At 44.9% G+C, this 27,923-nt stretch overlaps 1 protein-coding gene across 5 annotated transcripts; it reads left to right on the top strand.

The window, feature by feature from the left end:
- Nucleotides 1-1,314: 1,314 nt before the first annotated feature.
- LOC141958866 (potassium voltage-gated channel subfamily A member 6-like) lies at nucleotides 1,315-27,671 on the top strand. Of its 5 annotated transcripts, none has more exons than XM_074901838.1 (4): nucleotides 1,315-5,012; nucleotides 6,385-7,340; nucleotides 7,648-7,734; nucleotides 25,180-27,671. In XM_074901838.1, the coding sequence occupies exon 1, from the start codon at nucleotides 1,315-1,317 to the stop codon at nucleotides 2,866-2,868; it is 1,554 nt and encodes a 517-aa protein (XP_074757939.1). In that variant the 3' UTR covers nucleotides 2,869-5,012; nucleotides 6,385-7,340; nucleotides 7,648-7,734; nucleotides 25,180-27,671. The 5 variants fall into 5 exon arrangements, with proteins under 5 accessions (XP_074757939.1, XP_074757938.1, XP_074757937.1 ...); XM_074901837.1 differs by having other exon boundaries at nucleotides 5,149-7,340; XM_074901836.1 differs by having other exon boundaries at nucleotides 1,315-7,340.
- The last annotated feature ends 252 nt before the right edge of the window (nucleotides 27,672-27,923 follow it).

Raw genomic sequence — 27,923 nt, 5'->3', positions numbered from 1 at the left:
AGCCAGACTTTCATCCTGGGAAGGATGGAAGCAGCCTCACCTGTTAGCCCCATTGTCAGAGAGAGAAAGCACACCATCAGGAGTTTCTGTACGCTTTCAGGATGCCAAAGCGTGACACGGATGGAGCAAGCCACAGGTTTTCTAAAGCCAAAAGAGCTGGTAGTCTGATTGCCTGTGAAATGCAGTTTTGGCTCCCAGGGAGACTAAGTGCTGACTGTGTGGCGGTAAACAAAAAAAATGAGCAAGCTGCTTGGTACCTGAGAGGAGGGGGGAATTCCATCCACCCCAAGTGAGAGGAGAGCAGCCGTATTTACCTGTGTCTGTTATCCCCGTTTGTCCTCTTCGCTGTCTGACAGGTTGTCTCCATCTGTGGCCGGTCCGATGCCACTGCCGTGCTGGCATCACGGCAGTGACATAAGAAATGGAGGCCCGCGAGCCACAGGCGCGGAGTGACTGGCTCAAGGTCAACTACAGCCTGCGGCAGGGACGGCACCGACACCGGGGGCCTCCGGGGTCCCGCGGCTCAGCTCTGGGCACTGCCCGGAGCCGGGCGGTGCTTTGACAGTCCCCGGCAGGGTTTTTGGCTGATGGGGCTGGGGCAGGTTTTCACGGGGGAGGTGAGGGAAAGAAGGGGGGGGGGGGGGGGGGGCGGTGCCACCCCTTGGGCAAGGACTCGCCAAGCGCCTGGCCCGAGAGCTGCCGCCTCGGGGGTGTCGTGTGTGTGTGTCCCCCGAAAAAGAAGCCGGACGCCCCTGGAGAGGGCGGGAGGGGGGATGAAGGAGGAGGAGGAGGGGGGGTGAAGGGGGTGGAGGGGCGAGCAGCAGCCTCCGCGCACGTCCGCGGGTGCGTGCGTGTGTCTCGCTGCGTGGGTGCGCGCATCGCTCTGGCCCCGAGCGTGTCCGTGCCGGCGCGGCCGGGAGCTGCGTGTCTCTGCCTCCGCGGGTCCCTGCGTGCCTCCGCTACCGGGTGCGTGTTCTCCGCGCGCGTCCGGGGGGGACCCGCGTGTGCCTCGCTCCCTCTCCCCCCCGCGTAACCGCCCGCGTGTGTGCGTGTGCGCTCGTACACGCCCCCCTCCCCTCCTCTCCCCGCCCCTGTCTGTCTGTCTGTCTGTCTGTGTGTGCGCGGCGGGGAGGGCAGAGCCCGCCGGGACCGGCTCCGGGGGGGCCCGGGGGAGGAGCCGCGCCGGGCCGGGAGCCCCGCGGAGCCGGCGGGGAGCGCGGCAGCACCGAGGAGCAACAGGCGGGGCGGGGGGCGCGGAGGGCGCCGGGGGGGGGTGGGAGGGGGCGGCGGCGGCCCCGGGGCAGAGCGGGCGGGATGCGGGCGGAGGAGCCGCTGGCGCTGGCGGCCCCGCGGGCGGGCGAGGCGGAGGTGGAGGCGCCGGGCGAGGAGCGGAGCGGCGGGAGCTGCTGCAGCAGCGAGCGGCTGGTGATCAACATCTCGGGGCTGCGGTTCGAGACGCAGCTGCGGACCCTCTCCATCTTCCCCGACACGCTGCTGGGGGACCCCAGCCGCCGGGTGCGGTACTTCGACCCGCTCCGCAACGAGTACTTCTTCGACCGCAACCGGCCCAGCTTCGACGCCATCCTCTACTACTACCAGTCCGGGGGGCGGCTCCGCCGGCCGGTCCATGTGCCCCTCGACATCTTCCTGGAGGAGATCCGCTTCTACCAGCTGGGGCAGGAGGCCATCGAGACCTTCCGGGAGGACGAGGGCTTCATTCAGGAGGAGGAGAAGCCCCTGCCCCAGCACCACTTCCAGCGCCAGGTCTGGCTGCTCTTTGAGTACCCCGAGAGCTCCGGGCCGGCGCGGGCCATCGCCATCGTCTCCGTGCTGGTCATCCTCATCTCCATCGTCATCTTCTGCCTGGAGACCCTGCCCGAGTTTCGCCAGGAGCCCAAGGGCGCCCAGCCCGGCTTCGGGGAGGCGGCACTGCCCGGTGACGAGGCGCTGCTGCTGCCGCCGCCGCCGCCGCCGAGCGGGACTCCACCGCCGCTGCGCCCCGCTGTCGGCGCCGGTCCCTTCTTCACCGACCCCTTCTTCCTCATCGAGACCCTGTGCATCATCTGGTTCTCCTTTGAGCTCCTCGTCCGCTTCTTCGCCTGCCCCAGCAAGCCCGAGTTTTCCCGCAACATCATGAACATCATTGACATCGTGGCCATCATCCCCTACTTCATCACCCTGGGCACCGAGCTGGCCCAGCAGCAGCAGCAGAAGCAGCAGCCCGGCAGCAGCAGCAACAACGGGGGCCAGCAGCAAGCCATGTCCCTGGCCATCCTCAGAGTCATCCGCCTGGTCAGGGTCTTCAGGATCTTCAAGCTCTCCAGGCACTCCAAGGGGCTGCAGATCTTGGGGAAGACTCTCCAGGCCAGCATGAGGGAGCTGGGCCTCCTCATCTTCTTCCTCTTCATCGGGGTGATCCTCTTCTCCAGTGCCGTCTACTTTGCAGAGACTGATGACCCCGACTCCCTGTTCACCAGCATCCCTGATGCTTTTTGGTGGGCGGTGGTCTCCATGACCACCGTGGGCTATGGGGACATGTATCCCATGACAATTGGTGGCAAGATAGTGGGCTCCTTGTGTGCCATTGCGGGTGTGCTCACCATCGCTCTGCCTGTCCCTGTCATCGTGTCCAACTTTAACTACTTCTACCACCGAGAGACTGATCATGAAGAGCAGTGCCAGTACACCCATGTCACCTGTGGCCAGCAGCAGTCACCCTTCTCTGAGCCCAAGAAGGGGGACAGTAATCAGTCTCTTAGCAAATCTGAATTCCTGGAAGCAGAAGACCTGGAGTCCATGAAATATTCCAACTTCATTCCTCCCAACAACCAGGGTTATAAAGAGAAGAAAATGCTGACAGAGGTGTGATCAGATTTGTTTTCCAGGGTCCAGACACGGATCTGCAAGCTGCTGCACAGCCGTCTTCCTACTAGCAGCTGGATCTATTCAACATTTAAATGCCAGACTGTGAATTGTGATACCGTAAACAGAATGATTGTGATAATGGGCTCTTCTGTCCTGATTCGCTGTTTCTCATTACCGTGTGCAGCCAGAAATGTTCTTGCTTTATTCCGTGGAGCTCTAGCTGTCATCCCCCGCTCCCTCGTGAATTACTTTCTCCTTTTGAAGACTGCTTTAATCCAATATTTGCTCTGAAACCTTGCCTTTCTACTCCACTAGCAGAGAAGCCCTTGCCGCTACTTCAGCTGAAGGATTCAGCAGGGAGTAAACAGTTAAAGGGGCTACAAACATCTGGCTTAAGCTGTACCCTTAGTTCCTGTGCCAGCGCAGTGCCCTTGGCTGTGGGATCAGTCACGCCTGCCATGCCATTGCCTTTGAATAATGGAAACGCTGTAGCCAGCATCACAGTGAGTTTTGCAGCTGAAGGGGAAAGTCAGCAAGCAGATGCTTGCCTTCTTTGCACCTTTGGCATGCTAAAGATCCTTTTGGTTTGTGTTTCAGAAGAAAGTACACAGATCTAAAAGCTCTTCGCTACTTGTGACCATATACCATTTATCAAAGCCAGGCTTATAGAAATCAACAGTCTCGGTGAAGATTCTTTGTGTTTTGAGCTTATTTCAGCCTTAGTTATGCCAGTGCCCTGATGTCAATTAGCTTTTATGGTACCAACTTAATCTTCATAGTGGTAAGTGCCTTCTGATGCAAGGCACATTTGAGTAAATTCATTTGTTATCTCCGCAGTTTATCTCCACACAAAGCGTTTAATGAGATGTACTTTATGCCTCAGATATCCAGCTCTGTATACAGGCATGTGAGAGCCGTTGACTCCACTGCGTTTTTATTGAAGCGTTTGTATAGCCAAGGGAAGTTTGCATGCTGGTATTTTGTTGACATTGCTGAAAAACCCTGACCACAGGCGGCTGCACTTGTGCTGTCTGAAGATTGCACTGATTTAGCGGGTCACAGGCGTAAATGGCCCCAGGGTAAGTGTGTCAACATTGGAGATTTAGACTGGCACGGACACAAACTTCCCTAAGCCATCTGCACAAAGCCAGCAGCATACCCCAGACCTTTCAAATGAGGGGAGAAACAGCTAGCCTTGAAGAGATGCTTTTGTCAAGAGACCAGAGGTTTGCATCTTAAGATGCACATTTTGCTTCCCAGATCATTTCATTTTATTAATCAGCTCCGCCTTACATCTAACTTTAAAAGGTTTCAGATGCTGCCAGTGGGTGAGAAGGGGAAATGGATGCTTTCAGATTCTATTGGTAAATTTTCCTGCAAGGAAAAGTCTTTCTTGTTTTAAATTTAAGTGTATATTCTGCATTCACATGCGTGCATGTGTATGAAAGCAAAGGCAGTCATTAATGCCTTGCATCATACTGTATGATATGCATATTAGAATGTACTACATATTGCATGTGACACATGTAATACATAAACCAGACATAGTATCAAGATGCAAAATCTATAGAATACATTTTATTTATATGTATATATTATGCTTTTCAACCATAAAGCTAAGAACTCTAAAGGCATATACTTCAATATAGTCAGAACTGGCTGTAGAACTGGTTGTGAGATGGGATCTGTTTGCATCTTCGTTACCCTGCTTGCTTTTCGTTGTCCTGAGATCTGGCTCTGTGCCTAGAGTGCTTTTATTGTGGCCTCTCCTCCTCTGGGCCCTGCTCATATGGTAGAAGTTGTTTGTGCAAATCCCAACTGCTTCATTTCTCCAGAGTCCCGTTGTCTCCTCAAAGGTTTTTAATGTGCAGGGATCTCCCTCGGGGTCAGCACACAACCATTATATTAAAACCTCTGTTCTCTCTCTCGCTGAAATCGGTAGCAAAACGCCATTTGTCTCGGTTACTGCGGGTCAGTCTGAGAGGCACAAGTGTGATGTGATGTGGGCTCTGTAGCTGAGAGGAGCTTGCCTGGATACCATAGGCACCTAATTCCTCTTTGGTTCATCGGGACTGAGGGAAACGTCTGTGAAGGGCTGGGCCTTGGGAGCCATTCTACCTCCCCTGAAGCCTGTAACCAGCTGCTGGGTAAGTAATCCTGGTGAATAAATGGGACTGAGGAAGGATCAGCACAGTGGCATCTCTGTTGATTTTGTGTGAAAAGTTGTCTTGGTCACTGAGTTAATTCAGTAAAAAAACGTTGTTGTGCTTGGTTGTGTTTCAGGGTCCCTATAATGAAATGTGAGGGCAAAAGAGTGACTCTTCTTCAGATTTTGTGTTGCTCTAGCAGATGTACTAGAAACTACCAACAGAACCTGTTATTTAAGAGGGATGTTTCGAGGCTGCTGCTGTCTCCTAGCAGAATGCCCATGTTTGGGGTTATTCTATGCCTGACTGTATCAGCTGATAAAAGTTTCCCCAAAGTAAGATATAAAAAACTCAGGTTAAGCACAAGTTCAGGAGGAGGCATGAGGCACACTGAGCCTACGTCAGAAAATTCACGTGCTTGTTTCTTCCCTTGGGCCTGACCCCGTCGCCCCTGCCAGGCAGGAGCCTTCCCTCCTCAGAACAGGTTGTTCTCCCGACCAGCATGACAGACAGCTGGGCATGGAGACTCCAGCAAAAGAAAAAAAAAAAAAAAAAAGATGTGAGACAAATTACTGGTAGCATAATCCCAGCGTGTCTTGTAAAGATGCTCTTGTAAAGAGATTTCCTGCTCTCAGGTGAAATTCAGCAGTGAGTTTCTAGCTGGAGTGTTGTCTGCACACAGGCACGTGCACACATGCGCACACAACACACCGGTGTGAAGGAACTTTGTTGCAAACCGACAGTTTTGTGCAGTTTTTGCAAGCCACATTTTTCGGTTCCGAACAGAAAGTGCAAATGAAAATGTGTAAAACAGGAGTGGTGTTGGCTCCCTGGGTTTTCTGTGTTAGAACTAAGAGAAATATAAACAGCTAACAAAAGCCTAGAAGCTGTAACATAGGGACTTAGGTCTAGGCATGTAAATCCCGCCCTGAGCATCTCCTGAGAAGCAAGGCAGTGAAGCCCCAGAGTCAGCAATAATACTAGATATTACAGAACTTCTGGAATTCGACGTTTTTATTAAGGAGCCTTTGGAATTTTTTTCAAGTGACTGAAGTGACGTAGTGGCGCCCGTGCCATTGACTTGACAGAGGTCTCACATCACCAAATCACAGAGATGCTTTGAAAAATCTTACCTCAGGTTCTTGCCTCTTAGCACTCACTCCTGGATGTTCAAAATACAGATCTGTCTGTCTGTCTAGCTATTTCCTTATGAAGGCAGAGCGCATCCTCAAGAAGCAAAGTAGGCACCTCCAGGGACTTGTTTCCATAACAACCTCCCAGACTGTTTCTCTCTGCCCTGTGACATTGGCTACAAGCAAAAGCACTTGCTGAATATTTTCAGTTCTCGGTTATTAATACCTAATCTTTACAGCTGTTTTCTTTGCTTACTGAAGATGACCTCATCACCTTATAGCACGTACAACTGTTCTGCCCAACTCCAGACAGACAGTAATCTCAATCTGAAAGCAGAGAGTGCAAAGCAGGAGGTGGGAAGGGATTTTATCTGTATATCCATGCACACAGAGAGGTGGGGAGTGTGTGAAGGACAATCTGAGTGCTCAGTCAAGGACCTGAGGGACAACTGGCCTGTGAATGAGAGTCATCTAGGTGCCCAGTGACAAGGAATACAAGCTAAAGCATCACATTAAAAAAACCAGAACCTTCTCTTTCAACAATCTCACTAGGAAATAGTTTTGCTGCGGAAGAGACTATCACTCCTTCCTGAACCCTTGGCTGTTCTGTGACAATCACTTCCCCAGGTAATTTTCCCACAGGATGTTTTGCACCAAAGCAGGACAGGTCATAAATCATCTTGTTGGAGTTGGGGAAGAAAGGAAAGGAAGAATTTTACTGAGGACGCCTTTTTTTTATCCACAACTCATTGACCACAGAAAAGACTGTAAGCGTGAAAGGCACAAAAACCTGTTCTGTGATATTTCAAAGTCTACGTTACCGTTGGATTCTTGCATTTACCTCCAAGATAATTTCCTATTCTGCTCCTGTTTGGAAAATGTTGCAATTTGGGATTTCTAGGCGATTTTCTAGTTTGGCCCTGTTCCTTTTGATCCAGCTTTCATGGATAAAAATTCACTGCTACAGCAGCTGTGGGGGTGAAGGTGACTGGACTTGGTGTTCTCTCCTAGGCCCTCTTGTTCAGCGTACAGAGATCCCTATGGAGATAAAGAAGAATGAGTATAAAGGAAATTCAGGGCAGCAAGAGACAGGGTAAGGACTGAAGTGTCTTCCATACCGTGATGGAAAGAACAGCATCAACCTTAACAGCAAAGGAACAAAGAGCTCCAGCGTCTGCTGCTGTAGCAGAAGTAGGTAAGATTTCTTTTTCTTCTGTGAAATTAATGACTAAGAGTTCCTTGCAATTAATGAGGAAGGATTTCCTAATTAAGATTTGCAGCCTAAAGGGAGAATCTGGTTCTAGGTGAAGAAAGAAAGATAATTATAAACTACAAAAATATAGTATGAGCCAGATCCTCACCATCTGCTGATTCAAGTTGGCAAAACACCATTTAGTACAATACCTTGGTTTATACTGGGCTCCAACTTCAGTCTTCTGCACCGTGTCAAAACATATGCACTATTTGTTAAAATGCTTATTTTTGTTTGTTCTTTTCTTGAGGTCCTGTTTACATCAGGGAAAGATCTGCAGATTACAGCAGGAGTTAACCACAGCTTTCCCAAAAGCTCCCATCTGACTTAAGTCTAAGTAAGTCTACCAAACTCAGCAAACTTAACCTCTTTAAGTTTATATTGACAAAAATGGGAGCAGCGGCATTTTGTTCCTTTGTTTTTCTCAGCGGTGGAAATGTGCAGACACAATTCATAGAGAAGTTTAGGACTAAACAAGATTCTGCCCTCAGCTGCAGCCCTGTAAGCACAAGATAGTTCTATTTACATTGCTGTAATAGAAAGCACAGTCTGAGCTCTTCATCTTTGCTCTTTGGAGCTCGCACTCTAGACAAATTCTGTTCTGAAGACATTTGTAGCCATATTATCAGCAAGCTCACAGTCGAATCCCTGACTTACAGCCATTTGCTTTACACATAAAGTTAAGGAGGGGAGCAAGTGCTTGCAGGATGAAAAAACTTAATCTTCCGATAAAATGAACCAGTGCACGCTGAGTGTCCTTAGCTGCCACCAACGACAGCTGGTGATGAAATTGCCCACCAGTTACGAGGTGGAGCTCTTGTGCAGGGTCAGGTCCTAAGTAAGGCAAGACCCCAGTCAGGGAGATAAACCCAGAATAATGTTTTTGGGGGAAAGCAGACCAGGACCGCAGTAACCTTGATTTCCAGAGTAGCTTATGTTGTTAGCACATGTCAATTTATATGCTTTGCCTAACGGGCTGGGTTTTCACTTGCTCCAGGGAAGTCTGTCTGGGGCTTGTTGGCTGGCACAAGAGCTTGGATTTTATAGCATAATTTTACACTTTGCGAAACACATAACTGTGATCAGTGTGGGTTTTATGTTCCTAAAGCATAAACATTCGTTGGTAAACACTCACCGCAGGAAATAGCCATGTTGTCTGTACTGCAGATTAAGAGGGGCCGAAGCCATAGATTGAACTTTCCTGTGTACAACTTTTTCTTAGGGAAAGAAAGGAAAGGATTTACAGGAGAGAAAGTGCTCATTAATTTCCGTGGTCACTCTAAAATAATGAAGCCCTGTTGCCTATTCATTAGAAACAAGACTCATGGGAAACCTCTTCATAAAAAATGTCACTGAAAGTTCAGTTCTTTGGCTTCACTTTCACTCAATGGATATAAAGATTCAGTGGTGTAAAGTTTTGGAAGCCATTAGTCAAAAAGTGCTAAATGTAAGTCATAAATGTAGCAATTTAATCACCAAATTTATTTTTAAATTTCAAATTTAGGGATTTATTGTAGCCATTGGTTGTTTAAAGAAAACTGGGGTCGCAATTCTGCTCTCTACCTGAGGTTAAATAAATGTATCCTTAAGGCTGTGAATGGTGGGACTCCTAATTTAAGTAACTGTGAGAGATGAACCAGGCTCAAAGAAGAGGGCTGTAAGTGTAGATGTCTTGAATAGATCTCTTTAGGTGTTGTAGATACACGTTGGGTCCATTCACCTAAAAGGTTGTACACAATTTTACACCAACAGGAGATTTGGCTTTTAGAAATCATATCGGTTTATTCTCTTACATTCTCTAGAGAGAAATGAAATAGTATTTTACAAGAAAACTGGAACACTACTGTCTCTCCTTGCTGCTCGTTGATGCATCTGTTGTTTTCAATTAGCTTGATGGCATCCATTTTCAGGAAGCAGATGCTGCCCTCTTTTACACTGGTGCAATTCTGGAATAACTCCACTGACGTCAGTGAAGTGACTCCAAATTTATCCCCGATGAAAGCAGAATTGGACCACTGTCTTTTTGTTTGCTTATCTGCTCTCAGGAAGGTGCACCGATAGCATACCATAAGGGGAGGGCGAGAGCCTGTCTGCTGTGCCATGCTCAGCTCTTCTGTGTCCTTGCCATCACACCCACGTGCCTGGCTGGAGCAGAAGTCAGGCTGATGTGGGGCACGTGTAGTCACCACATGGCCCATGTTGAATGGAGCAGTTGCTGGTCCTAGATTCCTGACCACTTTCCCGTTCCAATTTCCAGCAGCTTCCTCTTGCTTGGATATGTTTTACAAGGAGACAGAGATTTTTAAGCTAAAGAAATGTAATTGCAAGTCTTAAGCAATATAACAACAGAAGGGTAGCAGAGGTAGACACGGAGACAAACTCTACCCCTCCTACTGTTTTTTGCTGTTATGGCTATGTGAAAATCGTTGCAGTTCTGACAGGTTGGCTATACATCTGCTGGCTTCAGAGTCTCTGTTTTCAGGGAATACTAAGTTTAAACAAATTGGGCTACTTTCCTGCTCTAACTCTGCTGATCTCAGTCATGCCTTCCCTGAAACTGGACAGAAAGCCATTATTGTGTGGAAATAATGATGATTGATCTGAGATGGGGCAGATGACAGTGAATAGAAGAAATAGAGTCGGTAAAGAGCAGAGTAAATCAGAAGTGACAGCAGGGAGGTTCTTAAAGGAGTTACTGAAGGATTAGTCCTGGGATTGTTTAAAATATTAGCAGTAGAGCTGAGACTATGAAATTTAGCAATGAAGCCACCTCAGAGTCATCAAGACTGTGGATTAGGATACAGAACTAGATGACTGAATAATTGACTGAAAGAAATGGAAAGGTATGCATAGAAATTATAGGTTTGATAGGGATTTTGGTGGCAAGTTTATCAGTTGGGGAAGACAAACAAAAGGAAAGGTTGGGGGTGCTAAGATCAGCCAGAGTGCCAGTGTCACTTACTGAGCCACAAGAGTAATGCAGCCATGAAAACTGCAGGTGCAAGTCTTTGAAAGTCTCAGGAGCACGTTCAGTACCACCTGGGAGATGTTAATTCGGTAAGGGCTCATCTGGAATGCTGTGTGCATTTGCGATGACCTAAATTTGGTCAGGAAGGATGCACGGAAGAACAACAAGAATGATCAGGTGAATGGAAACTGCTTTGCAGGAGGAAGCTGGAAGAGCCTGACTTTTCTAAGCCAGCAAAAGATTCACAAGATCTATAGTTACAAAAATGCTGGGGGCAGAGTAGCCAAAAGAGGTAGGAGCTATGTAAGCTTTTTAGCAATGTTGGTGTTTGAAGAATAGAGCATAAACTAGCTGTGAGTAAATTTGCCCAGGAAAGAAGAAGGTGATTTGTGATTAACAAAGAAAGATAAAAGCTCATTCCAGGTTGAATAGGAAAAGTGAAGGCAAAAACAACCTTTTTTTTTTTTTTTTTCAGATGGACTTTGTTAAATTAATGAAAGGGATAATATGGAATTAGTTACATGTAATGGAAATAGCCTGAGTTCAGTGACTTTGTCTGCTAGAATCCTCTCCTATACCTGGGATGTATTGGAGATGCTGGAGAGATGAGAAATTCCCTCATTTCTTGTGTCTTCCAGCTCATTTGCCAAACTGCACCCATTTAGCTACAAAACAACAAATCCTGGTGATTTTGTTATTTAATACTTGGGGTGTGTGGGTAGAAGGGAGAACTAGGGGAGGAACTGTGAGTCTTGTGAGATGTTTTTTCTCTATGGGGCAGGGGGAAGAGAAAGAAGTCCTAGGAGTGGGGTAGGATGGGGCAGGGAGTGCCAGATGACTCTAGGAGCCAGTCTGGAAATAGAGGGGAGGTTGATGCCCTTTTAAAAACACCAATCTCTGTTCACTGCTCTTCCCCTCAACCTGGAACCTTTGTTGACCTTGTCTGGTCTTTCCTTCCTCTCCTGAGCTCTCCGGCTCTGTGCTGACCTTGCTCCTTCCTGGGGTCTCTGGTAATTCCTGACTATTGTGAGCTCCCCAGAATCATTGGAACAGCACATTGTCCCTAATTTTGAAAAAAGTCTTGAGCCAGCTCTGCTGCAGCTCAGTCAGGTTATCTGATTTGGATGCAGAAAGCATCAGCGATGAATGATCTTCAACAACATTTGTTGAACGGAAGGTCAGAGCTGTTGATAACAATGGCCACTGCCCTGAAGAGGTTAGCAGAATAATTTCCTATTCCAGACATGGTTCTGACAGAGACAGAATGAAGCTTCATATTTCCTCTCATGAATGAATGAATGAACTCTTTCAGTTCATTTCATCCTATGGAAAAGTCACAAAATATCCCCTTAAGCTCAGCGGATAGAATAGACGGTGACCAAGGTGGGAACTTCAAGCATCTATTCAGCTCCATGTCACAAAAGTGCTGAGAAGAATCCATCCTTATACTTTGTCCTTGACCCTTTTAGTTTGTTGCTGCTCTTTGTTCACTTCTGTGAGGAAAAACATCATCTTGTGAGTTGTATCTATATTTTGGCTAGCTAGTTCTGCTCTTTAACTTTGAAATAGCTCTGCTTTTTTTCTCTTCTAAGTAGGAAAAAAAAAAGCACAAAGTAAAGAAAATTTTACAAAAACCCAGCACTTTATGAAAGGACATGAATAAGGACACCACTCGAGCTTTATCAATGATATTAGCAGGATGGTGCACACAAATTCGATTGTCCGTAAGTTGTCTTAAGTGCTTGTCTCAAGTGCTTGGCACAATTCCTTGAGTTATGGCTGTAAGCCAAACCAGAAAGGAATCATAACAAATATAGAGTGAGCCAATGAGTTTCACCTGAACCACGAACACAGTGTCATGTCTGTTTCTGAGCTCAGTTCACTGTTGAAACCAGCTTATGTTTACGTGCTTCTTAATTTGCTGTTGTTACAGTCTGTGCACTGCCGTGTGTACACAGCATTGGTCTTGAGGTGTGTGACATATTAATGGTGAAGATCCTGCCGCAGCAATCACCATAGAAACACAGAGCAAAAAGCTGGTCAGAGGGCTTATATGGTTAAAGCTCTTCAAGCTCTTTGGAGCTTGAACTTTCCAGGGGTGAGAGAGCATTATTACATTTGGATTTTATAGTAGGAACGGAATAAGGCACAGTTATGTGTGGAGAGTCGTGGGAAAGCATGAGTCTAAATGAGCAGAACCCATGACTCCTTCTTTAGTGCTACAGAGCAAATCTTAATATTCTTGGCCCCAGGCAATCATGTTTTTTAGCAAAGAGGTGTTGACTTTGACAGGGAGTACATTTAAAGAGCAGGAACAAATCCTACAATTATATAGATTTACAAGGATGTGTAAGAAGCATGGGAGGTGTATTTATTGTGACTCTTCAAGCCAGTTTGATTTATTTATGCATAAATAGTATTGACACATATTCTTTGTTTTGGCTTTGCATTGCAAAGTAAACAGCTCAAGAACACTCTACCCAGTGTGTGAAACACTAACGTGCTCTTAAATTGTGACCAAGTTCTGACCCTATTTACCCTTTCCATACTTCAATTTTAAACCTTCTTTGGTCAAGACCTGCATTCTCATAATGGGTTTATATTTTTAAGGGTAGTGCTGTCATTAAACCGTAGGGAGGTCTATGCACAAGCTCCATTGTCAGTGATGGAGGAACAGATCTGCTTCGAGTTAGAATCCCACTTCATCACCAGTACGTAAAACAAAGGTACAGAGGAGCTATTTACCTGTTGGTTCAGTTTGGTATCAGGTGGGCAAACTTTATCACTGTAAATTTTCTTTAGATAAGTGCCACAACTATCTTGTATATTCCTCAAGCTTTGAATTATGCTCATACTTTAATGTATCAGAAATAGTACTCTCAGGTACATTCCTTTTAGTACTGTAGACTATGGGCTTTCATGCTTACGAAATAATACCCACAAAGCAATTGATCTTTGTAGTCTGACCCTGGAGATAGCCCAGTGACTTTCAGAAACATTTTTGGGGGTATTCACTATTGCTTATCCATTAGTCTGTTACGTGAGGATATGTTACAGTTTTCCACAGTGGATTGCAAAGATTTCTGCAGGACATATTTCCATCAAAAGATGCCTCTTCCTCAAAATCTGCACTATCTGTAAGAGGAGTTTCATTTCAGCTCATCGTGGGGCTCTTTAGAAAATGCATGTTTGGAAAATTTTGTAATGTGCGTGATCATTTTCTTAATGTTCTGAATGTTTTGGGGTTTTATTTTTTTTTAAGGAAATGTGCGTAAAAAATGTAAAATACAGAATTTTGCATTTATGTCTTTTTTACTTTGATCTGTAATGAAAGATATAACGAAGTTGTTTTGGTCTTTTTTTTTTTTTTTTTTTTTTTTTTGTAAGGGAGGGGATGTCCTTGGTTTAGCAGAGTTTATTTTAAAGAAACTTTTTTCCAGGCAGCATAGTGGTAGCTGTTGGTTGTTCCTGATTACTAGCAGTGATGCTCCAGTGTCAACACCAATACTCCTTTGAATTCAGTTAGGTGATATTCAGATGCTCCAAAAGAGTTTAAGTGACAAACCAAATGGTAGGGACACTACAGCATGTATTAGAAGTGACAGAAGGGATGTTCCAGTGCTTTGGCTGTTGCTGAGACCAGTTGTTCTTTCCTACAACTCAAATACCTGCACAGGTAAAAAAGGGAGTCCAGACTGCTTTTACAATGCTAGAACGTATCAGTATGAATTCTGAGCTCCCCCTGTTTCCACTCATGTAATCTTTTAGGATCTTTTTTTACCCATAGATTATGTAATTTAAAAAAACAAAACAAAACAAAACAAAACCCAAACACCAAAAAACCCCTCTCAAAAATGATTACTGATAATTTTCTGGGTGTATTGGGAAGAATGGAAGTAGAAGGTGCTGTCTGCAGTGTGCTGTAGCTCACCTCCTTACCTACCTTTTCTTGTTGGCTCTTTAAAAGACACTGTGCAGATTTGTGAGCTGCCATTAACACTTAGCTAAGTGGATTTCAGACAAGATGAGTAGTGAGCTTTTCTTTGCACAGTAACCATTAATCAACATTTCCATAGAAGATGTCTGAATATATATTGATCAAGCCAGCTGCAGCTGTGATATAGCTGTGATGGGTTTTGGAGAGTGATGCAGCTTTCCTCTCCATCCTCCATCTCCCATCCCCCAATCACGTAACCTACGTAGCAAAAAAACCCACTTGCTGGTACTTCTGGCCCTGGCGTTTGTGCTTATTAGTAAGATGCATCAAAAGGTTGTGTAACGTTTTTCATTAGTTAAGAGATGACTTAATAAGGAAGGTCTTGTAATTAAATAAATGACTTGGAGTCAAGGGGACAATCCCCTGTATTGCCACGTGGCCTTTGGATGTCTCCCATATCTCAGTGCCTCCACAATAAAATGAGATAGTATTACGCCATTTAGTTGCTTCTTTTCCCTCAACCATTTAGACAGGGAGATCTTTCTGAGCATGCTTCATCTCTTACCTAATACCTATATATGTCAGGCACAGTTGCGGACCCCTACTCCCTCAGGAAACTGTGCTGTATTACTGTCAAAACGGTAGTAATGAACATATGGACAGTGAAGATCAAACAGACACAGAAAAACATTTGGCCCTGTGCATGAGACTCATGGAATATCCAAATGCTAACAAGTCCTGCTGTTACCTAGCTCTGTGTTGGCTTTGGGCCAATGCTTTGGCCATGCTGATCTGATTTCTGTTTTTCAGGCTCAGACACAAAATATTCAGCGCAACCCCCTTATTCGTGACTCCCTGTTCCCTTACAGGCTGCCTTATAATTAAAGGCGTGCAAAATATTTCTATCTGACAAAGACCAGAGCTGACTTACTGCAAGGTAAATTGAAAGCCCGTTGAATGCGCCATGGAGATAAGAGGCTGACATCAACTTTTCACAGCTAGTCCAAAAGAAGTAAATTTATGCAGGTTTCTCTTTTTTTCACCCCTTGAATTGCTATCAGGGACCAAGGTATTAAAGCAGCAGAAGAAAATATGCAGTAGATGGGAGGAGTTCACCGTGTCTCTCACAGATTTCTATTTGCTCTCCAAGCACGAAGGTGGTTTGGATGCTAGCAGCTCACTGGTACTGAGCACTCAAATCTGCACTTTGAATCTGGCAAGATAATTCTTTACAGATTTTCACTGGCATTGTTAAGAACTAATCCTCCTAAATGCTTTTCTAGTTTTTGTTCCTTTATGGTCTTTCAGAGGAATATGAGGATACATAGAATAGCAATTATGGCTCCTCATGGTTTATATTTAGTCATATTTTGGTGATTCAGAAGCAAGCATAGGCAAAAAGGCCCAGATGAATCCTCTTACAAATTCCTTCCTGTCCTATAGTGTATTTAGGTGCCTGAATCACTTCAGTTTTTGGAGAGGGGCCATTGTCATGTCTTTGTGCCCACCATGATGCATCGAGAGTTTTCTTGATGGCCGAAATATTTTAACACTCCTACTGACGCAGAGAGTTGGTTTCAGGCAAGTGCAGCCAGATTCTCAGCTGGTATTCATACATCAGCACATTTTTCTTCTGATGCCAACTAGGCAGGGTGGTACAGGGTGTTTTAGAAGTCTTTAGTTTTTCAGTTGGTTGATTTTCCATATGGTTAGGAAATGAGACCTCTTATCTTGAAAATTCCGTGTCTTGAAGCATAACTAAAGTTCACGTTCGAATGATTTTGAGTTTTGACTGCCAGATTTGCCACAGAGCCATACCTGTCTGTGGACAGACTGACTGATGCTTACAGGCACATTCTAGGTCTGGATCTTGTATGGATCTGATGTGTCATTTTTTCTGTGCCCCGATTTCCCCAACTGTAGAAGGGAAATAAGGTCTTTCTCTCCTTGGCATGCCGTTGGGTGTTTATCAGTGATAAGGATATATAGGAATAATCAATGTATTCGTTGGTAAGTTCATTTTTTCTCCGGATAATGCAAATGACCCTTTTTCCTATAGGAAATCACAAGCAGATGGTGTGAGGCAGGGCTGGGAAGCGGGACTAAGGTTTGTAGCTGGGGCAACTGATGACTGTGGGACCTTCAGTCAACTTCTCTGTAAGCCTGTTTCTGATTTCATAAGGTTGTAACTTCCATAAAGGGCATCATTATTTTCACAGCTGGAAACAAGATAAATGGGATATTGACTCTCTTTACTTGCTTCAGTGACATTGCCTCCATTAGTATTTCCCTGTACCCCTACATCTCTTTCCATGCTTTCCGTCAGTAATTGTAAACCTGAATACCAGGTCTTCAGGCAGCTATAGTGGGAGTGTAAATACTTAACTAATCAGCCAGGCACTCAGAATATACTATAAATTTTTCTCCCAGAAGTTTGGTAGAAGATAGCATTTGAAAAAAGCGTCTTTTAAAGCCTAAATGCAACATGGCTATCGGATTTTTTTTTTCTAGGGATTTTAATGAAACAACTTTGGACCAAGAACAAGCACATTTGAAAATCCTGCCTCTTGCTCTAAGCTGGATTAGTACTTGGCAGTGAAAGAACTACAGGAGCAAAGGATCCTTTGAACGCAAATCACCCACTTCTTAGGGACTGGCGAGCTGTAAATGAACTTGCTACTTGCATTTTCATTGCTGGTTTCCATCATGCTCCTTGTCTTCAGGTGACTGTTGCTCTGGTCATCCCCTGAGCATATGACCTGCACCACACCACCTCCCATGTGTGGAGTCTACCAAAGCAAAGCCTTCTCTCACAGTGCTTTCTTTTAACTCCATGACTTCATCAAAGCATGGCAGCTTTCCTATAAATTAATGCAGTTGCTTTCAGTTTATTCATGTTTTACTGTGCCAGCCTGATGTGTCTCAGCTGCGAGGGCAAAATTAAATATTGCTGCGTATGTGGGGCCACAGTTAAGCCTTGGGGAGGAACAAAGAGAGAGAGAAGGAGAGCTGAGCCAGAGGGGCCCTGAAGACCCTTGGGAGGAGGGGAGAGATAAGGAGTGGCGATGACTATTACCACTGCCACAACCATGGCAGCAGTTTCTTCGTCCCCAAGCCCATTTCCATACTTCTCATCAGCAGCTGCAATCCTGGCTTCCCTGGGCTTGGATATAAGCGGAGCAGACAGCAGGACCATGGCTGTTTTGCTGTCCCCAGTAGCCTGTTGTCCTTAGCAACTGTTGTCTTTGCCTCTGCTGTAGACCCAGCTCTAATATTTTATCGTGATTTTGTGTTATGGCTCCCGGGTTATATCCATACTGCAAAACAGCATTTAAAACAGCAATGAAGATAAAACAGCTAAAGCTTTAACAAGGGCTAGCAACTGAAGTCAAAGCTGATAGCTAAGGTTAGACTGAATCTGAGTAAAATTCACGTTACTTCATCTTCTCAGATACTGCAAGCTGAAGTAATAGACCTTCGTGATCCTTTTCAAAAAAAATAATAAAGACAAGTGTGTCTTGTTGAATTTTAAAGTCGTTGACTCTGCAGTTTTCCCAGATTATTTTTCTTGAAGGGATGCTTTGTGAATCTAGGGAAAAATCTAAACCCTGTGTCACAGGACCCTAAAACACTGGTGAGAAGGGTTTGAAATCTGATGCACAATCCGGATTTTGATGTCTGTGGTTTGGCTCCATCTTTGACCCATACATGGGAGAGGATTGCAAAACTGTGTGGATGCTGTATCAATTCAGCTGGAGCATATGTGCCAAGCGTTGTCCATACATGTGCCCGTAAAGGCTTGAGCCCCCTCCACTCCATGCTGGGTAGCTATAGGCTACAGAAAATCCAAACTTTTGCAGCGATCTTAAGTAGAATGCAGATGATGTGGGAATTAGCAAGCTTGTTAACTGAATTTGGTTTTGTACAGTCCTTTGAACACACAAAGCGTGTGTAAGCAATAGCTGCTATTAGTTTCAGGCTTACCAAATAGAATTTCTCAGCAGCAAAAAGAAGCAGTTGTTCTGGAGGTTGCTGTGTAGCTACTAGGCTAACCCTTTTTGGGGTTAAGCTTACTGTTGTTTATTCAAGCAAAATGCCCACAGAAAGCAGATGGTGATCTTTCTGAGCAAAGACACAGAGGATCAGCTGGTGTGCCGGCATGGGAGAATCTGCAGAAATATGCCGGGTTCTGGAAAGCCTGAAAATTCAAAGGGAAAACTTGTGATGTGAAAAAGTCTGCCTGATACCGACTGTTGCTGTCAGGAAACGCCACCAAAAGCCGGTGAGGAGTTTGTGGGGTGGCACAGTGCCATCCTGTGGGCCATGGAGGTATTTGACAAGGCAACACTTGGACGTGCGACCTGCACTGCGAAGTTGGCAGCTTGTGGCAGAGGTGAGTTCGGCCACAAAGGCTCCATCTGCATGAGGAGAGTTGCCTGCCCCGGCATTTAAAGTATTTAAACGGTTTTCTTTGCTGTTGGAGAGCTACCTAGGTGGCCAGTGCTGGGGCATGTCATGAACCCTCCACCGCATCCGCAAAGCTCTACACCCTGTGTGTGTAGAAGCAGGACTCACAGGGCAGAAACCTCTCTGACAAAAGAGATACAGCCTTTTTTATTAACCTGAGCATGGACTGGCACATGTGAGAGAGGGAAGCTGCTTTTTATTCAATGAGCAGGACCCACGCTGCTAAGGAGAGTCCCCTGGCCGCCAGGCAACTGAGGCGGCTGGTGTAGGGCTGCAGCAGGATGCTCTCCTTGCTGCTGAAGCTTTGTGGGACATAGGATTAATGATGCAGAAGGGGAAGTATGGCTCCGGAGCACTCCTAGGAGCAGAGAATGAGACCTCCTGCTCTTTGCTCCTTCCTTCTTTCCTTAGCGAGACTCTTTCCACCAGCAACTTCGCAGTTCGGCCTTGTTTTCTCATTCTACCAGTGGATCTTGAAATAACGCTTTGCAAACACCACGTAAACACACAGCTCTGGGAGCACCCCGTGGCTAAATTGCTAATGCCTGGAGTTTCGGGGCTCTCTTTGGAAGCAGCTGCAGTAGAGGAGAGCACAGAAGTGAGGTGTCTGGTATCCTGGATGGATACCCTCACCCCTGAGTTGTTTTATAAGAGGAAGCAACTACCCCCTCTGGCTCTTCCCCTTCTGGTGTGATGGGAGAGAAAGCAGCGGTGGTCAGCACACTAGGTGTGGAGCATGGCGTGTTGGCATGCTCAGAGCTGGACCTATTGCTAAAGGCTTTAAGCAATACATGTAGCAAGGTATGGGCTGGTACTATGTGCTGGGGAGGCCTGAAGCTTAAGACAGCCTGAGTGGCAGTGTCATTTGCCATAGGCATGTGGAGAAATTCAGTGTTTTCTATGGTTTGTGTGTCTCCAGATTCTGGTGGCAACTGAGGACAAGCACTTAGTCTTGCTACGTTGGATTTAGGCACGTAAGGGAATGGATGTGGGACTTGGCCACATGACCCTTTTTCTGGAGCAAGTCATTGTAGTCTTTGCACAGTGTCATAAAGGACGTTAAATCCAACAATGTCCTTTTAACTGCTAATGACGGAATTAAACAGAACATTTGCTTGGAAGTTGAGATTCCTCAAGGGAGTTCCAGATGGTTCCTAGGGAGAGAAGTGAGAGCTGCATATGGCCAGCACTGTCTGGGGTTAATCTGGGGTTTTAATTCGAGAAAGGATGATGGAGTATAGGGGATTTCATGGAATATTTTGATTCACTCAGTAAAGCTAAAACTACTGATCTCACATGAGGCAGTGCTGCATCTTTCCAGTTGAACTGTGACATCAACTGACTTTATATGTCCCCTGCATCCATCTTCCTTTGCTGTAGCAGGACACTGGAAGGAATTCATGGCTTGATCCTCTCATTAGAAGCTGAGTTTGCTTCACAATTTTTCTACTCTTTTTTGCTTCTGTTTTAAGATGGGTACTATAAATACATTGGATCTGGTTCGTTTAATCATCTCTCCCTTGTCCTTGCACAGTATAATAGCCTGGCTGCCACATGTGTCTCTTTTATCATAACGGAAGCAAGTAAAAATTGCTTCAATGGAGTTACATCCACTAGAAGTAACTTTTCCTACATTTTTGCTGTCCTCCATGTTTTCAGCTATGACAGAGACACTCAAAGCTTTAAATTAGTTAGCTTGCTAATAGCTGTTTCTATGTCTAGATCTCCCTCTTACTTACACATACAGTTTGAATGGGATTGCATCTGTCATCACTGAGATGGATTCAAGAGTCTTGCATGATAGCAGGAGGCAGCAGATTTTTTTAAAGAAGATCATTACATCTTTTCAAATCATAAATATAGGAGGCGTTTGAAATGGCGTTGAAAAATTGCATGTGTGAGTTTACATCCCATTCCAGGGAATAGTCCATTTTTTCATGTCACCGCTTTCAGAAAGCCTCACTGAGGAGTTAGGACCTATTTACTATGAATTTAGGTGTCAGTATCAGACTGTCAAAATGAAGGGCAATAAGAGATAGAGAAATGGGTCCCCCAAATTAATCCTTTGCATCCCTGTACACATGTATAAGGACCACCTTTTAAAAAATGGCAGCAATATACTAGGTTTTGTTTCTGGATGATTGCACAAGACCTGCATTCTGCTTTTTGAAATTGAGCTCCTTTAAAGTGTCAAATTGAGCATCCAACATCAGTGGCCACTTTGGAAATTCTTGGTTTAGTTTTGTACTTTATGTTAAAGTTAGTATTTAAAAGTAAGTAAGCAGTAACTGAGTAATGAGTAAATCAGGGGCTATCAAGGAGCACTTTAGTATTTCATTTATCTTACGCTTCAACAGTCGCCTTCATGTCAGTTTCTTTTAGATACTTTATTACTTGTATATTTATAGAACTATAGGCATAGAAAAATCCTCTTTAGTCCATCTTCTGGCCCAGTCAAAATCTTTCCTATTGCATTCTTTGTGTGAGTGATAGTAACCATTATTTTAATGGTGATTTCAAACAGTATAAACTTGGATCTGGCCCCTGGTTTCATGTCAGGCCTTCACTGCTGTATTTTACTAACTAATCCCTTGCTTATTTGACAGATTTAAAATTACAGTTTGGCCATACTGTTTGGGTTTTTCACGATATTTTCAATGTTGAATGACTGTGTGGCAATCAGTTATGCTTTCTGAGCTGTCTTCAGATACCTGCTTAATGCTGTACTGTTTGATCCCTGCAGTTACTTTGTTTATAGAACATTTGATGAAAGGTGGTTCACAAAACTTCAGATTTGTGCTTTGGGATTTGAAAATACTTCCAGAAAATTTTTCATGCTAAACTCAAAAAGCTGTTTCTGTCATGTCTCTTTTTATTTACTGTGACAATTTCTATGGCTATTGATTTTAAGTTTTGCCTAATCCTTACTTTGGACAGGCAGATAACATTACATACCTTAAGCATGCAATGCTTCAAGAGCAAGAGGGGTCTTGTTTGCTGCTAAGGAGCTTTACTAAATGAATTTACAAACCATAAATGATTTCTCCCTGTAGATCAGGAAACAAGCTGTATGGAAGTATATTTTATAATTTCTAAGCATTTGTTGGATTATTAATGTGCATGGTGGATAAAAGGAGGTCTTAGATATCAAATATTGAATATGTAGACTCTCATCCTCTACTCTTTCCAGTGGAACATCTCTGCTGACTTTGGGAAAGAGCCATATCAGATACGTCAGTATAAAACTAAGAGTAGAATCAGACCAACAAACCCGATTGTGATTGTTCACTCTGCAGGAAATTCCAGTGATTTGTCATAGGTTCAGTTAACGCAGCTGTTGCAGACATCTGTCTCTGCCTGTGAATTGTTTGATGATGTCTCTGACTGATCAAAATCCAAGCAATTACTTGTATCCAGTTATTCTTGCTCTGAATTTTTGGAAAACTATGAGCTAGCCTTTGTATCTCTACTGGCTTGTTGTTCACTCTCTGTAATCCCTCAGTTGAAAACTTCCCTCTCCAAAATATAAATCTGCAGAAGAAAGCTTATATGAAAGAAAATTCAGTGAGGAAATCTTACTTGGAAGATCAGCACAGATTTAGCCTGCAAATCAGAGATTTCTCACAGTTTTGGTGATCTCAAAGCAAGCAGGCTGCACATTTGATTGGTAGAGCTGGCTTTTCCTTAGGAAACTTTTTGAAGAGTGAATGCATTCTACAAATTCTTAATTGTAATATTTTATAGATCTCTATATATCTATAGTCATTGCTTAAATATGTACCTTCTGTGAGAGTGTGAATGTGTTTATATATTTTTATATTTCTATAAGCATGCATGCTTATGTATTTTATGTACCACTGCCATTTTCTCCTTCCTGAATCTAGACAGAGTTCTTTATCTTGTTCACTTTGTAGGCTCTTACAGTCTCTGATGGTTTTCCTACTTCTTTCTTTCTCCTCCTGTGGCCTTTGGCAATGTTGCAACCAACCTTCTGGCCCAAGGCTTTCTCACTGGTACACTCTTTTTATAGGCTGTTCTTGCTCTTCTTTTTCTGGCTACTTGAGTCATTGTCAAGCCGTAGCAGGAGTTGCAGGACCACAAGGACTAGAAAGTATATGGTCATTATGGTGGAATAAGCTGTTTTCATATTCCTGTACTGAGTGGGAAATGAAATTGTCTTGGTAGAAAATACTGTAAAAATATAAACGCTGTAAATTCCTTGCATATAAGCAGGCACGTGCTGAATTTCTTTAAGCTCATGACTAGCTCTGTCAACTACTCACATAATTAAATTGTCTGGACCTCAGAGTTTTGTTTAGGACTCAGGAGTCCTAAAATTATTAATTTAATATCACATCCTACACATGTATCTGTGGTGGGTTGACCCTGACTGGACACCAGGTGCCCACCAAAGCCATTTTACCACTCCCCTCCTCAGCTGGAAAGGGAAGAGAAAATATAACAGAAGGCTCATGGGTCAAGATAAGGGCAGGGAGATCATTCAGCAGTTACTGTCATGGGCAAAGCAGACCTGACTTGAGGAGATTAGTTTAATATATTAGAAATCAGGTCAGAGTAGGATAATGAGAAATAAAAACAAATTTAAAACAACTTCCCCCACCTCTCCTTTCTTCCCAGGCTCAACTTCACTCCTGATTTTCCCTCCCTCCATGCAGCGCAGGGGGCAGGGGATGGGGGTTGTGATCCGTTCATCACCCCTTGTCTCTGCCCCTCCTTCCTCCTCAGGGGCAGGACTCCTCACACCCTTCCCCTGCTCCAGCGTGGGGTCCCTCCCACAGCAGACAGTCCTCCATGAACTTCTCCAACGTGAGTCCTTCCCACTGACTGTAGCTCTTCACGAACTGCTCCAGCGTGGGTTTCCCATGGGGTCACAAGTCCTGCCAGCAAACCTGCTCCAGCCTGGGCTCCTCTCTCCACAGGGCCACAGCTCCTGCCAGGAGCCTGCTCAGTGGGGGCTTACCACGGGGTCACAGCCTCCTTTGAGCATCCCACTGCTCCAGTGTAGGCTCCTCCACAGGCTGCAGATGGAGATCTGCTCCCCCGTGGATCTCCATGGGTGCCGGGCACAGCTGCCTCACCATGGTCTTCTCCATGCAGGGGAATCTCTGCTCTGGCACCTGGAGCATCTCCTCCCCCTCCATCACTAAACCTGGTGCCTGTAGAGCTATTTCTCTCAGATATTTTCACTCCTCTTCAGCTGCAGTTGCACAGGGGTTTCTCTCCCCCTTCTTAAATGTTATCCCAGAGGTGCTACCACACTCGCTGATGGGCTCAGCCTTGGCCAGCGGTGGGTCTGACTTAGAGCTGGCTGGCACTGGCTCCATCAAACATGGGGGAAGCTTCCAACAGCTTCCCACAGGAACCTCACAACCCACCTGCTACCAAAATCTTGCCACGCAAAACCAATACAGTATCATATAAGCCAATACAGAACACATAAGGCATCCTGTGTAAAGAAAATGCAGTAGGTAACTTCTAGGGGGATGTTAGACTAGCAGAACTGAGGTTTTGCACTGTTGACATACAGAGGGAAAAGAAACGTAAGTATTGTTTGAGTTGAGGAACTGTTATGTGACTGTTCAGATTGTAACAGACTTTGATCAATTTAGGTAATGCCACATTTATTCCAGTCACTTCTGTATTCCCCTTCTGTCTCTTTTGTTGTGGATGACTGCGGATATTTTTAATAACTTACAAATAGCCCTTTTATTTTTCATGTGTCACCAGCACAGATAGACCCAGATGCAGCTAGAATGGACTGTATAAAAGTGTCACAGTGTCTCTAAATGAAGAAAAGTCCTTTCAGGCCCAACACATTTCCCATTCGTTGCCTCGATAAATAATTAAAGATCTGGTTTAAAAAATATATATATTTCCCGCTCTTGCTCTGATAGATTTTTCTGACCCTGGCATGGAGGAAGAGGCTTGTAAGCCAGATTGTTAATACAGATCTGTCTTAAAAGGACTCAGAATTAGACACCAAGAAAATGGCTCTGGGAAGTAACAAACTCCCAGTTACAGTAAAGGTCAGACCTTGGGTCTTTGTCCTTGGACCAGCACAGCGCTGCAGGCCATCTACCAAACTCTGCAGCTTTTTAATGTGCATATTTCATCTTGTGCAAGAAGAAATGTGCATGATTCCCAGTAGCTGTAAGGAAAAATTCACTACAAATCAAATCACACTAGGCATCAAGGTAAGGAAAGAAATGTAGCGCTTTCCATTGTAGCCAGCTGCAGTTATAGTGACAAGGTATCTCAAATTCAGTCCCTTCAAACATTCTTGTTAAGAAATGAACCCTTAGGTTGACATGTCTTAACTGTGATCCATGCAAAATAACACATTTGTATTGGGCAGTTTTTTAACACGTCACACTTTCTTTTCTCGCTAGGCTGGATTCTGGATGCTGCAAGGCTGTCGTGTCAGGATGCTGCAAGGAGTTACATCTTCTTACTGTAGAGTTGGTGAAGTTTCCTTGTGTTCAGGGAATACAACGTTTATCGACAGAAAACGGATTTATTTGCTTTGCGATTTTCTTGTTGCTGTTGTTTTTAAAGGGGTTAACACTCTTAGTTCCATGAAACTGAAACTAGACGTGAACAGAGGTTGGAGGGAGGGGGCAGGGAGAATCCCATGTACGAATCAAATGTGTCTCATTTGTGGGAAAACTAAATAAAGTGGGATTCAGCTGCCAGTGGCTAAATAGCAGCAATTTATGAGCTGCTCATCAAAAGCCCCAGACAAGCACTGAGTCCTGTGGGAAGCTGAAAATCAACACAGGGCACCTCCAGAAGACTCTGTTGTTGAAACTTATTTTAAACTTTTTTTTCAAGTGGAGGATCCAGTCCTGACAAATGCATAAGGTCAGCCCTTAGAAGAGCAAATAGCTTTCTCTAGAGAATCAAACAGGTGGCCAAGGTCTCTCCATTTGTCTGCCTGTCTTTTGGCCTTGGATTACTGTGCTATTCAAAACTCTCTTTTCATAACCCAGATAAATGGTAGGCGACTCACACAGCTCTACAAGTAGTAATCATCCTGCTCATGCAAAATATCTGATATCTAAGGGATGGGCCCAAACTAGAGGCATTTCTCATTTACCTATGAAGTGTCTTGCCTTAGCGTATGTACAGTCAATTCTTGTGACCATTGAGTCTATTGCCTGCTCTAAAGGAGGTAGTGACTTAGTTTCTGTGGCTGTAGAGTGTTTCACTGAAATAGCACTCTTTGTAGTCTTTCATGTGATTTAGAAGACACAATAGCCAGACAGTTCTGAAAATGTAATATAATTGTATGCAGCATTCCCAGAAAATGCTCTGAAGTCTTCTCCCATTGCACCATTGTGGTAAAAACCTCTGTTGCTCTTCAAGCTCCACAAGCCCATGCTGTGCTGTGCCGTGCTGAAACTGGTAATAAATCCAATTAGTGCTGAAAAGTGAAGGGCAGAGAGGGATGCTCTGGCCTGGAATCCCCTCCCTTTGGCAGCAGCAAAGGTCAGTCATGCAGCCAAATGTCCATAACCAAAGGTGAATCCACCCTGGGTGTGTTTCCAGCTCTCTGCATAGGAGAGTGGGAGGGTGGGTAGAGAGAATTGATTCTGGGAGGTGAGAGACTGAGAGGAAGAGTGGAGTGAAGGATACCCTGAGCGTGATGGCTGGGATTTTCAGAAGGTACTCTGATGGGTGCTGGCCATCCAGCTTCCCTACCACTTTGTCAGTAACACCCTCTATGTTTTCATGAGCGACTTTTAGCCTGTTTGGCAGTCCTCACAGTCAATGTGTGAGGGAAAAGGGGTAGAGGGCAGCTCACTCTAATTTGGCAACCAGCACCTGTAATAGCCTAGGACTGTAATACTTCCTCGTGGCTGCTGGCATAGGGTCAGACCCTCTGATGAGCTGTGACTTGCTGTCTACCTGTGACTCAAACAGGCTTATAGGGCTGGGCTTAAAGAAACCCTGAGGTGCCAGCAGCTCCAAAGATGCTTTTTGGAGTAGGTCTGCTCAGTAGTCCTGAGCGTGGATGTGAGCCCACAGTTCTTAGGAGGCAACATTCACTCCATGTTCATACTGTTTGAGCACTTCTCTTCACCTTAGTACAAGCCAGCTTGCAGTGTGGGACTTCTCTGAGTCACTGTGTGTCCTGATCTGTCTGGCAAGGCCATGTGGCTGACCACAGGTAGTCAGAGCTGCCATGGACACCTCTTGCAAGGGCAGTTATCTTCAGAGTCAACCTAAGCACAGACTGCCATTAGAAAGGTGTGAATATGCTGCAGAAGTCTATGGGTACCCTTCAAATACATGGCGTGCAGGTCAGAGACTTTAGACCATCCTGTGTGCCAGCACAAACAGCAGGGATGTTAGTGACAGGATTGCTTTGCTTTGGCTGTGAAACTTTGCCCTCATGTGTTATTTCAAGGAAGACAGTTGAGATTTTCAGGCCAGATCATCTGGTGAGATAAGTGATTCCCGCTCCCCTATTGGAGCTAAGCTGATTTATACAAGTCTGGTCCAACATTTCTGAGAAATTGTGGCTGGTAGGGGTTTTTTGTTTGTTGCACGGAAAACCTGAAGTCTTTAAAATAAAGTATATGAGCTAAACAGAACTTTTAGATGAAGCATGTGCTTTAGGCTCTTTGCTGGATTCAGACTTTGAGAATATAAGTTCTATGTAGAGAATCCCACACACACAACGGGAGAAGACATTATGGGCTTGAAAGCTGACCAAGGAGATGGGACTGAACTGAGCTTTGAACAGCAATCATTGTCCTTATTGGTCTTGCCATAATAGTACTTGACTCAAATCCAACATTGCACAGGCCAGAACTTGATGAAACCATGTAACTAGATATTTGTGATTGTTCCTACCAGTGTGATCCACTGTTAAATAGGGTAGACATATGAATAAAATCAATATTTTTTAAAACGTGGTGTGGTTTTTATGTCAAAAAGACTGGTTGCACTCTTGGACTTTATATGGAAATATTTGATGTGGAATTAATTCAGCTTAGGACAGTTCACAGCCACTTGCAGAAGTACACCGTTTCCTCCTCGGAGGTGATTATTACAGTGCTGCACTGAACACCTGCCATAGGGAAGGCAGCAAGAAGAGGGGCTCTGAAGAGGAGAACAGCGGCGGAGA

The sequence above is a fragment of the Athene noctua genome, chromosome 3 (assembly GCF_965140245.1).
Source record: "Athene noctua chromosome 3, bAthNoc1.hap1.1, whole genome shotgun sequence".
Taxonomy (NCBI): domain Eukaryota; kingdom Metazoa; phylum Chordata; class Aves; order Strigiformes; family Strigidae; genus Athene; species Athene noctua.
This window is presented reverse-complemented; position numbering and strand designations above follow the sequence as displayed.

Bases quoted from the DNA above. Each gene is read 5' to 3' on its own strand.
- LOC141958866 (XM_074901838.1), top strand. From the start codon at position 1,315: ATGCGGGCGGAGGAGCCGCTGGCGCTGGCGGCCCCGCGGGCGGGCGAG.